At 39.6% G+C, this 12,654-nt stretch overlaps 1 protein-coding gene across 1 annotated transcript in view; it reads right to left on the bottom strand.

The window, feature by feature from the left end:
* Positions 1–902: 902 nt before the first annotated feature.
* Positions 903–12,654, bottom strand: part of CEP170B (centrosomal protein 170B) — a 97,294-nt gene continuing 85,542 nt past the window's right edge. The window contains exons 17-21 of the mRNA XM_077820556.1: positions 4,434–4,577; positions 3,943–4,031; positions 3,101–3,194; positions 1,940–1,991; positions 903–1,138 (exon numbers count right to left, since the gene is read on the bottom strand). Coding sequence (XP_077676682.1) covers positions 903–1,138; positions 1,940–1,991; positions 3,101–3,194; positions 3,943–4,031; positions 4,434–4,577 — 615 coding nt within the window. The remainder of the gene's footprint in view (positions 1,139–1,939; positions 1,992–3,100; positions 3,195–3,942; positions 4,032–4,433; positions 4,578–12,654) is intronic.

Here is a 12,654-nt window from a genome sequence, read left to right as displayed (position 1 = left end):
TGCTCTTTAGCCTATTCAGGAGAATTTGCAGCTCAATATGAAAGACTATGATATTATATTAATTATTATTATTATAATATTTTCAAAAAAATGTTTCAGACAGCGATTATACTGAAATAATGAGAATTTGGCAAGCTCAACTATAAAAACTGACCTTCTCATTTATAAGGCTAATCTACATCTGTATACTTGAAGCTCTGTGCCTGAAATGTGTTCAGAATCTACAACTACGTTAGAAAGCTTACACCTTCTCAATGGAACAAACAAAGGTTTTGGATTGAAAGCATGATGCCCATAGATTCAAAGTGGTTCCTTCTTTGATTTTATTTTTTTCCCCCTGCAAACACTGAAAACATTTTTCATACAACTAAAACAGAGTTTCTTATAGAAACCCACTGTATTGCACCATTATACGTATGCAAGTTGATTCCAACAGAATTGTAATGCTCTATTTTTCAAATCAGTCCCAAATGTCGCGCCAATCAAAAAAAGTACGCTTCTTTTTTAAACAGAGCCTTGTTACAACTGAACTACCAGTAACTGAGAATTATAAACAGGCTAATCCAAGAACACTTTAGAGCTTCAGTAGTAGCAAATGGAGGATATGCAAAGCCTGTTTCTTATGGCACATTGGAAGAATTTAAGTGAATCGTATTGTAAAAATCAGAGTTTGCCTCTATGCTGAATATGTGCTGCTCCACAGTGCTAGTTTTGTTCAAAAGGCATACACAGACTTGCCATTCACCCACACAGCAGTGTGTGTGTGTGTGTGTGTGTGTGTGTGTGTGTGTGTAATGTGTTAGCAATCTAAACAACTGCTCCATACAAACTGTCCACAACCACTCGGACACAAAACTAACGCCACAGTAAATGACAGTATGATAGCAATATAAAATATTGTATCAGATCACATATTTCTCTCCATCTGGAATGAAATTAGCATCTTGTAGGCTAGAAGATCCACAGTTCGATTTCTGGATGTAATTTCTCATCTGTACTGGTGACAAAATCTCCAACGTGGAGCCAGAATGGTTAGCAGTCCTGACTTTAGTGGCTGTAGACTGTGTAGCAGCAGAGGACGCTTTGTTAGTGGCAACTACATCCAAGTTCCCACTGGGGTCAATGATCGCATTTATAACTGGGGAAGGAGAAAAGAGATAAGACAGAGGCGTATTAGCTGCACTCAGCAGCATTTCTACACATAAACTCTCTCACCTTCAGAATTCTAGACTGCTCTTGTGCCCAGTTTAGTCACAATTTGTTCCCCCCCTTCCCATGACTGCACTCCACCTTCTTTATAATTATCCTTGGGTCCAAGCAATTTTAATAAGCAAAAAAATAAAAACCCCTCCAAAACTGACCTTTACCATTAGGACTTGACGTTTTCTGTTTAAACTGGAAAAAGAAAAACACCTACCAAACTCCAATCACTCACCAATAAGACATTTTTACATTTTCTTAACTATTAAAATGAAACAAGGGTTAGGCATTGAGCTCATATTGTTATCTCTGTAGCGTGGCACCTTCCATAATGGATTCAAGTCCACACAAACACTTGCTTAAAAGTAGTACGAAAATATGGCATGACTTATTGGCTGAATAGGGCTGTCAGCCATGTGGCGGTCTGAGCAACAGAAGCCTTGGCTTGTCCATCTTGTGGTGAAGTCCTAATTATTGTGAATAAACCATTTCCACAGCAATAACTTCAGCATTTCAGAAGTCAGTAACTTTCTTATTTTTGCAACACGAGAAAAATCCATCACTTATATGTCTTCTGTTTGTATATATTGAGGAGCAATGCTCAAATAAATGAATGAGTGCTTTACATTTACAAAGTTTAAATTGACAAAACAAACCACAACAAGTTACAGTGGTACTCTATTTTGTAGTAGTCATCTACATTTAGGAGAGAAATTGAGAACATTTTAAAATTACCAACCTTCCAGCTGTTTCTGAACTCTTCTTAGCTCCTTTAGGATAGAGCTGATTTCCTAGAAACAAATACACCAAAAAGATCGGCTAACTAACCAACCAACCAACCAAACGTTCAGCTACTTTGGGAACCAAGCCTACATAGAATATCTTGTTATTCTACCTTTTTCTGATTAGGTAAATTCTGTTCTCGAACACCAAAATAGCATGTTTATCTGGGCAAACACCAGCGGGATTTGGTCTGCCAAATCTGGAAAAATACTATCAAGCCACTCAGTAAAAATATGCATTCGACTAGACTTTTTATTTGAGATTCTAGCTGTTGGCCAGACATTTATGGCCCAATAATGCAAAGGGGTCTGCAAGTGCAGACACTTAGACCCTGATCCTGTAAATACTTGTGCACATCCTTAGCTTTAAACATGAGTGGTTTCACTGAGCCCAATAATTAAGCATGTTCTTAGATCTTTACATTGCTCCCATTAATGTCTGTGCAGGAGTACAGATAATGTTGGCTGGGGCACCAACATTTTTACCACTGTCTTGTCTAACCCTGGTAAATGAAGAGAACACGATGGTGACAACGCCTATGCCCCATCTATTCTCGTCCTATTATCAATGGAGCTGCACTGGTGGGAGACACTGAGAAGAATGGTAGTTAGACGAGGATCTGTGTTTGTGCCTCCCTTAGCAAGACTGAGTCCTTGAAGACTAACAAAGGGGAGACATAAGTGAAATTGACATTAAAATAGCAATATGAGAATATATAATAGATACACCGTAGAATAGAAGGAGGAGGAAGTTCAATAGATACATTTGGACTAAAAAATTTAGGAAATAGGTTTGGTTGGTTCTGAAGCTCACTACTTTGGTTTCTTAATTATTTTTTCTTTCTTTTTTTTTTTTTTTTTTTTTTTTTCTTACAATGGAAAATTCTTTTACAGTGACAATGTAAACATAAAAGTGACACACACACACACACAGCTGAGGCTGGGGCTTTCAGAAGAGTCTAAAGAAGTTAGGCAACCAAATCCCATTAAAATTCAATGCTAGCTGGGCATCTAACTGCTCTGAAAGTCTCAGCCTAAGTCCATAAATTGTTAGGCAAAACCTTGTCTTAAGCAAGCTTCTTGGCACCTTGTTCATTTCTTAAGCACAAACACGTTACCTTGTTTGAGGTCTTTAAAATTGGCACTTCGTTTTCCGAGTTAATTTTGGCCTCCATCTCCTCCCAGGCCCTTTCGCTGTTCTGAAACACAATTCTGAAGCACACAAGATTGGACCTTTTACAAAATATCCACCCAAAATATATCCTTTACATTTGTTTACAGTGTACAATTGACACAAAACATAGCAACAAAAGGGGTTCTGTAGATTAGTGATGAGATAAAAGGCCTTTCATTTCCACTTTGAATCTAGCTCACAAGCAACCAAAAGTCATTCCCCACCTGCTGCCTGTTCTAAGGCCTAGGAGCTGACAATCTTGTTCCAAGAGGGCATCACAACAAATACCATCACAAACTGCATATGCGCTGGAATGGGGCGGGGTCCATGGACTGAACGGAATGGAGAATGAGTTCCCCTTCTTCTCATAGGCGAGACTCCTCCAGCAAAGGCTAAGATGCATCAGGAAGGCAGTACAGAATAGGCATGTACTCTGAGTTGCCATCATTTATTTGGGCATTTGTCCTCCATAACAAAGTTAGTTGTGCCATGTACAGTGAACTTTACATTTTTATGCAAACATACTGACATTGCGCTACAAAGCTGGGTCAAGGCTTCAGTTATCTAGGGACAGACTATGCTACAGGACAAGCCTATGAAACGGAGGTGGGAAGTAAAAACCTTTTTCTAATTTTGCAGTCTGTGCTCTTCCCCTTCTGTGTACCGGCAACCACAGTTTCCAGGGATGACAATCCAGTACCTTTCATGAGTAATAAATTAATCACACCCTTCCTCGGAACAATTCAAAGGGCAAGAGAACATTCCAGGTCAGAGCTAAAAGCTTACTTCATTTTTTCAGCCAGGTTTTCTGTATTTTCACGGATCGCATGGGATAACTGAGACACTGGGTTCAACATCAGGTTGTCAAAGATGACCTAAAATGTAACAGATCAGATCGTATTGAAAATGTGCCCTCACAGCTACCATTTTTATATTATACTGGTTGTGTCAAAATAGTTTATTTCTTCAACTGGAGATGGTAGCATTTCAGTTGAGACTTCCTGAAACTGGATGATGTTTAAAACTCAACAGGATTTTCAGAAGTGACTAGCGGTTGTGGGTGCTGAATTTGACGAACCTTTCAAAAAAGGCCCAATTTTCAGAGAGTGCTGAAAACTAGGCCTCTCTAAGAAGTTTCAGATTGGGCACCCAAAAAGTGAGGCACTGGAGTTCTTTGAATTCCCTCAGCGAGCTAGCTAGTTAGGAAGTACAGACATATGGGTTGCAACTAACATTATTATATACAAGTTTATAAAGTACAGGAGAAAAAAACCTGCCTCCTCTCGGTTTCTTGCCCTCGTTTTTCTCGAGAGATCCTCTTCTCTATTGTCGTTCATATTTTGATCAAAATCCTTGATTCCCGTTGACCCGGGAGGCACTTTCTGGTAGTTCAGACTTGCTTCTGGAATGTGCTGCACCAACTTAAAAATAATAAGCAATGAATCAGTCGCAATTAACTGTGTTGCAGATTAAAAAAAAAACAAAAAAAAAACAAGGTGGGCAAATGGGCCCATTTCCAAAGGTATTACAGATTTCGAGGCAAGCCCAAGAAGAGTGCTCCACAGTTCAGGTTCTACTCAAGCAGGAATGGGTTCTGAAACAAATCATTTGGGCCCCAATCCTGCAAATATTTATATATGGGGGCTGTCCCATGAAACTCAATGTAACTACTCATGTGCATGTTTGAAACGCTGGTACTACAGCGAGTACTTGCAAACTAAATCCCTGCCTAATATGAATTCAGGGTTCAATTCAAAAGAAAAGGGATTGTTTCCAGATAAGACCTGCTCACACATATGCATTTTATGTTTTCATTTATCAAAGTCTGAAAAATTAATGCAATCTTAAAGTGACATTAAAATTAAGCAAAATCAATCTCTATTAATACATGGAAAAGATGAAAAAGCAATTAAAACGTAAATAATATTGGAAAGAATAAATACAATAAGCAAGACAACTAATCTGTTAGGTTAAAATTGATAACACTCATTTGACAAAACATTAGGAGGATGTAAGGAAAAACAACAACATTAAAGAGACAGAAATACAAAACAATGGGATGAAAAGTGCACCTGAGATGGATATGCTGGCCGTAAAGATGTACGAGCAATCTGTGTTAAAACAGAAACAAACGAGATAAAGAGATCAATGCTGACCACATGACTCAGACTGTAGTTATCAAAGGAAGCACACATACAAGATAAACCATAATGGGTGGCATTCCAAAAAAAGCGCATTCCAGGGAACAATAATTAAAAACACCAACATACTTCCATGGGAAATTCCCAAACATGGACATGCACAGTGGCATCTCGAGAATTTGTTCACACACCAATTCCTCAGAGATGATTTGTGGCAATTCCATGATGACATTGAAAAGAAATGAACTGCAGTAATATGGACTATCTTTAATGAAATCAGACAAGATATGCAACAGAGACTGTGGAACTGTTAAGAGAGTACAGTGGGCTTTTGCTGGATAGCACACAACTCTCATAAGCAAAATGAAGAGAAACTGGGGATCCTGGGGTAAGGTTTGTATACTCAAGATCGCGCAACAGAACATGAGTAAAAACAGTCAGAAAGCAAGAGACACTGGGTTACATACACACATCCAAAATGTTCAATTACGGTGGATTATATCCACAATTCTGCCCTCTATTGTTCATTTTTTAAAATGTCCTTTCAGAACTTTGGAAATGTTTTTAGTGCATTATGCTGGCAGTGGTGGTGGAAGATTCACTAAAAATCAATGGTGACAAATGAGACATTCCTACCATTGTGTATATCCAATATTTAGGGACTTATAACCTGTGAAATACTGTCTCATGATAAACTGGCTTATACTCATTCACAGTTCTATCATGTGCGCAAGTATTGGCCCATGTCATACCAACGGGCATTCCTAATACCTTACACACACCATGACAATACTGAAGGAGACTTAAAAGTTTTTCACACGTCATTAGCCTTTTTTTTTCCTTTTTAAAACAAAGACCTAAATTTTCAAAAGTGACTAGTGATTCACCAGGCCCTGCTGGAGACACCTTAAACTGGCCTGATTTTCAGAGAGTGGGTGAATACTTTAGAAGATGTCTCAGGTTGGGCATCCAGTAACCGAGGAACTCAAAATCACAAGTCACTTTTGAAAGTGCAAGCCATGTAGTTTGTACTCTTTGCTGTAAACTCAGAGTAGTGCGCGAGTCAGCCTTTTGGGGAACTGTACAATCCATACACAACACGAGGGCCACTGAAATCCTCACTAAATGTGCACTTGGAAACTTGAAAAACATCCTGGTTTAGATCCAAGCCAATCCTGTACTGGTAAGGACAAAATATCAGGAGTAAAGCACAAAAACTCAGTTTTATGGCCCCATTTTTATCTTCTAAAAGATAGCTAATTTTAAATTTTTAATCGAGTGTGGTAATAAAAGACATTAAAAAATCAATTTGTTTAGGGCACCAAACTGTTTTGCCAAGTATGAGTCCAGAGTGAATATTTATGGTCATTGTTATAAACCCCTGAAAAGAGCAACATAGGCTGAAAACACAGACGTTGAATTACAGTGAGGTACTTCTAGCTGCGGCCATCTGAATACTATTTTGTATTGTAAAATATTTTTTTCCTCTATCAGACTCCAGATTAGTCCCCACTGACCAAGCTTTAAAAACATCATAGAAGTTGCTACTACTCTTCCTACTGTGCTTGGGGGACCTAGAACAAATTGAGCCCCTGAATTCTTCCCTTCTTAGAAAAGGAATGGATATGCAGCAATGGAAAACCCGGGCACTAGATTAATGGGGTACAATGTTTTATAGACACACCCTTAGTATAAGCCAGACAGGTCATGTGCAACAAACTGCTTTGCTTATTCACATGAGTGCTCTACCTGTGTCCAGTGACCACTTATCAAACAGCCTTCTATTGCACATAGTATAATCACAGTAGTTTGCTTATCAAACAGTGTCAGCTCCCCGACTCGGTGCCCTCACATATACATATTTAATAGTGTCAGCATTAGCCTTCCTGCAGCATCAGGGGCACAAGGCAAAAGTCTACTGGAGCCAATCATCCCTATCCTGGGCTTGTTCTAGATCGTCTATATTCAGATGCAATAATGACACTTTGGCCATTATTGTGCGATGGAGTGGGCCTCTAGGTAGACCTCCCCATCTCTTGCCCTTGGGTTGCCAAAGAAATGCTCATTTGGGTAGCCTATTATCAGACATCCTTAAAAGTAAGTCCCATCTCTTCTTCCATACTCCTTGTATTGTTGTAGGTAATTGTGCCCATTCTAGGATCTCTTCATTACTTCTTCTGTAAGTCCGGTTTACTTGGAATATTCTGCACAGACACCTGTACTGAAAGCAGTTCAATTTGTGTTGAATGGCCTTTTATTTTCCCAAAGCTCTGTTTCATATAGGAGGACACTTAGGACATTTAATATAAAGCTGTTTAATAAACGCTCACTGATTAACATTACTTGGCATCCCTCTCATGATCTTTGAACGTCTCTTGTCTTCTCTGCATTAATCTACAATAATCATTTTAGCATGGATTTAGCATATAATGTCACGTTAATGCCTCTGTCTGTGTAGGCACATTGCTATTGATTTTAATCCAATGTCATACAGATTCTATGCACTTTTATCAAATCCCATATCAGTGCATATTTAGTGCCATTAATAACACGGTGTAAGAATGTGAAGCTCAGCATCTCAAGCCGTTCATCATTAAGGGCTTGACCTAACTCTCAGTGAAGTCATTAGAAAATCTCATGGACTTAGCCTATTTCCCACTCTTGTTAACACCAGTATGTCTCCACCAGTGTTAGTTATGTTAGGCACCCTAATACAGATGGTCCACCAGCTGCTGAGCATTGTACCATCTAACTGTGTCTGGAGCAAATCTAATCAACATGATTTTTAAAACGGTGTCAGCCATTACTGGCCACACACACTGGAACTAACAGAGCTGGATGAAAGGTGGGAACATGAAAGATGAGGATCAGGGCTGTCGATGAATTGCAATTAACTCACGCGATTAACTCAAAAAAATTAATCGTGATTAATCGCACTGTTAAACAATTGAATACCAATTGAAATGTATTAAATATTTTTGCATGTTTTTCTACATTTTCAAATATATTCCTTTCTATTACAACACAGAATACAAAGTGTACAGTGCTCACTTTATATTATTTTTATTACAAATATTTGCACTGTAAAAACGATAAACAAAAGAAATAGTATTTTTCAATTCACCTCATACAAGTACTGTAGTGCAATCTCTTTATTGTGAAAGTGTAACTTACAAATGTAGATTTTTTTTGTTACATAACTGCACTCAAAAACAAAATACTGTAAAACTTTAGAGCCTACAAGTCCACCTAGTCCTGCTTCTTGTTCAGCCAATTTCTAAGATAAACAAACTTGTTTACATTTATGGGAGATAATGCTACCTGCTTCTTATTTACAATGTCACCTGAAAGTGAGAACAGGTGTTCGCATAGCACTTTTGTAGCCGATGGTGCAAGGTATTTATGTGCCAGATATGCTAAACATTTGTATACCCCTTCATGCTTTGGCCACCATTCCAGAGGACATGCTTCCATGCTGCTGATGCTCCTTAAAAAAATAATGCGTTAATTAAATTTGTGACTGTACTCCTTGGGGGGAGAATTGTATGTCTCCTGTTATGTTTTTCCCGCATTCTGCTATATTTTTCCTGTTATAGCAGTCTCGGATGATGACCCAGCACATGTTCATTTTAAGAACAGTTTCACAGCAGATTTGACAAAACGCAAAGAAGGTACCAATGTGAGATTTCTAAAAATAGCTACAGCATCGACCCAAGGTTTAAGAATCTGAAGTGCCGTCCAAAATCTGAGAGGGACAAGGTGTGGAGCATGCTTTCAGAAGTCTTAAAAGAGCAACACTCCGATGTGGAAACTACAGAACCCGAACCACCAAAAAAAGAAAATTAACCGTCTGCTGGTGGCATCTGACTCAGTTGATGAAAACGAACACGCGTCGGTCCGCTCTGATTTGAATAGCTATCGAGCAGAATCCATCATCAGCATGGACACATGTCCTCTGTAATGGTGGTTGAAGAATAAAAGGACACATGAATCTTTAGCACATCTGGCACATAAATATCTTGCAACACCAGCTACAACAGTGCCATGCGAACACCTGTTCTCACTTTCAGGTGACATTGTAAACAAGAAGCGGGCAGCATTATCTCCTGCAAATTGTAACCAAACTAGTTTGTCTGAGTGATTGGTTGAACAAGGAGTAGGACTGAGTGGACTTGTAGGCTCTAAAGTTTCACTTTGTTTTATTTTTGAATGCAGTTATTTTTTGTACATAATTCTACATTTGTAAGTTCAACTTTCATGATAAAGAGATTGCACTACCGTACTTTTATTAGGTGAAGTGAAAAATACTATGTCTTTTGTTTTTTACAATGCAGGTATTTGTAATCGAAAATAAATATAAAGCGTGCACTGTACACTTTGTATTCCGTGTTGTAATTGAAATCAACATATTTGAAATTGTAGAAAACATCCAATATTCTATTATTGTTTAACAGCGTGATTAATCACGCAGTTAATTTTTTTAATCGCTTGACAGCCCTAATGGGGATATATCCAAAACTCAAGACTTGGTATTAATGGGGGATTAAACTATCCAGACATCTACTGGAAAAGCAAAACATAAAATGTCTAGTAAGATCTTGGAATGTAATTGGGACAACTTCTGGTTTCAGAAGGAAGTAACCAGGGAGACAGACATTTTAGCCCTGATTCTGACCAACAGGGAGGAATTGGTTGCAAATGTGAAGAATGAAGGCAATCTCGGTGAAAGATTGATAGATTTAATGATTCTAAGGAAAGGAAGTAGTAAGAGCTTCAGAATAAGGACAACAGACTTCAAAAAAGCAGACTTCAACAAACTCAAAGAACTGGTAGGTAAGGTCCCATAGGAAAAAAATCTAAAGGAAACAGAGCTTAGAAGAGCTGGAAGTTTCTCAAAGAGACAATATTAAAAGCACAACAGCAAACTATCCTGATACGAAAGAAAGATAGGAAGAATAGGAAGAGGCCAAGATGGCTCTTCAATGACCTGAAAATCGAGCAGGAATCCTACAAAAAGGCAAAACAAGGACAAATTGCTAAGGAAGAGTACAAAAAACAGCACAGAGATGTAGGGACAAAATCAGAAAGGTTAAGGCACAAAATGAGTTTCATCTAGCAAGGGACATTAAGGGCACTAAGAAGATGTTCTAGAAATACATGAACAGCAAGAGAAAGATGAAGGAAAGTGTAGGTCAAGGGTGGCGAACCTGTGGCTCTGGAGCCAAATGCGGCTCTTCAGAAGTTAATATGCGCGGTTCCTTGTATAGGCACCAACTCCGGGGCTGGAGCTGCAGGTGCCAACTTTTCAATGGACCAGGGGCGCTATTCACTGCTCAATCCCTGGCTCTGCCATAGGCCCTTCCCCTACTCAAGCCCTTCCCGCCCCCTCCACATAGCCTGCCATGCCCTCGCTCCTCCCCCTCCTTCCCAGAGTCTGCTGCATGCCATGAAACAGCTGATCGGGAGGTGCAGTGAGGGAGAGCGAGGCACTGATTGGCGGGGCTGCTGGTGGGCGGGAGGCGCTGGGAGCGGGGAGAGCTGATGGGGGGCTGCTGACGTATTACTGTGGCTCTTTGGCAATGTACATTGGAAAACTCTGGCTCCTTCTCAGGCTCAGGTTGGCCACCCCTGGTGTAGGTCCTCTACTTAATGGGGAAGGTGAACTAAAATCAGAAGACATCAAGAAGACTGAGGTATTTAATTCCCTTTGTACTTCAGTCTTCGTTAAAAAGGATAGTTGGGATCCTTTGCTTAATATAATTAATATTAACAAGGGGGAAGAAACAGAACCCAGAACAAGGAAAGAACAGATTAAAGAATTTTTAGGTAAGTTAGGCTATGTCTACACTTATGACAGCTTGTAGAGTTTAGGCAACACACGTGTAGCTACATGCAATGAAAGGCTCCAGCACAGGCTCCAGCTGCTCATCAAAGAAAGGCTCTAGTTTGGGGAGGCAGTGGGGAAAGGCTCTGGCAGCTGTAAGGGGAAGGTTCAGGCAGCAGGACACCACACTGCTAAAAATACAAGTACAGACATGGAGACATAGTTGGTCATGTAGAGAGCCATGTAGGGTATGTACCCTGGGGTTCAGGCATGCAGGGCACTCTGCTTTACTCACCTAAGCCACATCCCACCATCCACACTGCTATTTATACTCATGCTGGCTCATGTTCAGTGTCTGGACTCTAAACCCTGCCATAAGTGTAGACGTAGCGTAAGATGTAGCCAAGTCATCAGGGCCTGATAAAATTCATCCCAAGGGACTTAAGGAAGTAGCTGAAGCAATCTCGGACCCATGAGCAATTATCTTTGAGAACTCATGTCAGACAGGTGAGGTTCCAGAGAACTAGAGAAGGGCAGACGTAGTACCTATCTTTAAAAAGGGGAACAACGATGACCGGGGAACTTGGATACCCGGAAAAGGAACAAATGATTAAACAATGAGTATGTAAGCACCAAGAGAATAATAATGTGATAAGTAATAGACAACGTGGATTCGTCAAGAACAAATCATGCCAAACCAACTTCATTTCCTTCTTTGACAGGGTTATTGTCCTAGTGAATAGGGAGGAAGTAAAATATGTGATATATCTTGATTTTAGTGAGGCTTTTGACATAGTACCACATGACTTTCTCATAAGCAAACTACAGAAATCTGGTCTAGATTAAATTAGCATGAGGTAAATGCATAATTGTTTGAAAGATGTACCCAAAGGGTAGTTAGCAATGGTCCACTGTCAGACAGGGAGGACATATCTAGTAGAGTCCTGCGGGTGTCTGTCCTGGGTTCGGTGGCATTTGATATTTTCATTACTAACTTGGATAGTGGAGTGGAGAGTAGGATTATAAAATCTGTGGATACCACTAAGCTGGGAGGGGTTGCTAGCGCTTTGGAGGGCAGGATTAGAATTCAAAACAACATTGACAAATTGGAGAACTGGTCTGAAATCAACAAGATGAAATTCAATAAAGACAAGTGTAGAGTATTATACTTAGGAAGGAAAAATCCAGTGAACAACTATAAAATGGGGAATAGCTTGCTAGGTAGTCGTACTGCAGAAAAGAATCTGGGGGTTATAGCGGATCACAAATTAAGTATAACGGTAAATCAACAATGTGATGCAGTTGGGAAAATGGCTAATTTCATTCTGGGATGGATTAACGGGAGTGTCACTTTCTGCTCAGCACTGGTAAAGCCTCAGCTGAAGTACTGTGGCCAGTTTTGAGCGCCATGCTTTAGCACAGATGTGGACAAAGTGAAGAGAGCCCAGAGGAAAGCAACAAAAAAGACGAAAGTTTAAGAAACCTGACCTCTGAGGAAAGGTTAAAAAAACTGGGTTTGTTCAGTCCTGAGAA

Source organism: Eretmochelys imbricata, chromosome 6 (assembly GCF_965152235.1).
Source record: "Eretmochelys imbricata isolate rEreImb1 chromosome 6, rEreImb1.hap1, whole genome shotgun sequence".
NCBI classification, from domain to species: Eukaryota; Metazoa; Chordata; order Testudines; family Cheloniidae; genus Eretmochelys; species Eretmochelys imbricata.
The sequence above is the reverse complement of the archived record's forward strand: the minus strand, read 5'-3'. Positions and strand labels throughout refer to the sequence as shown.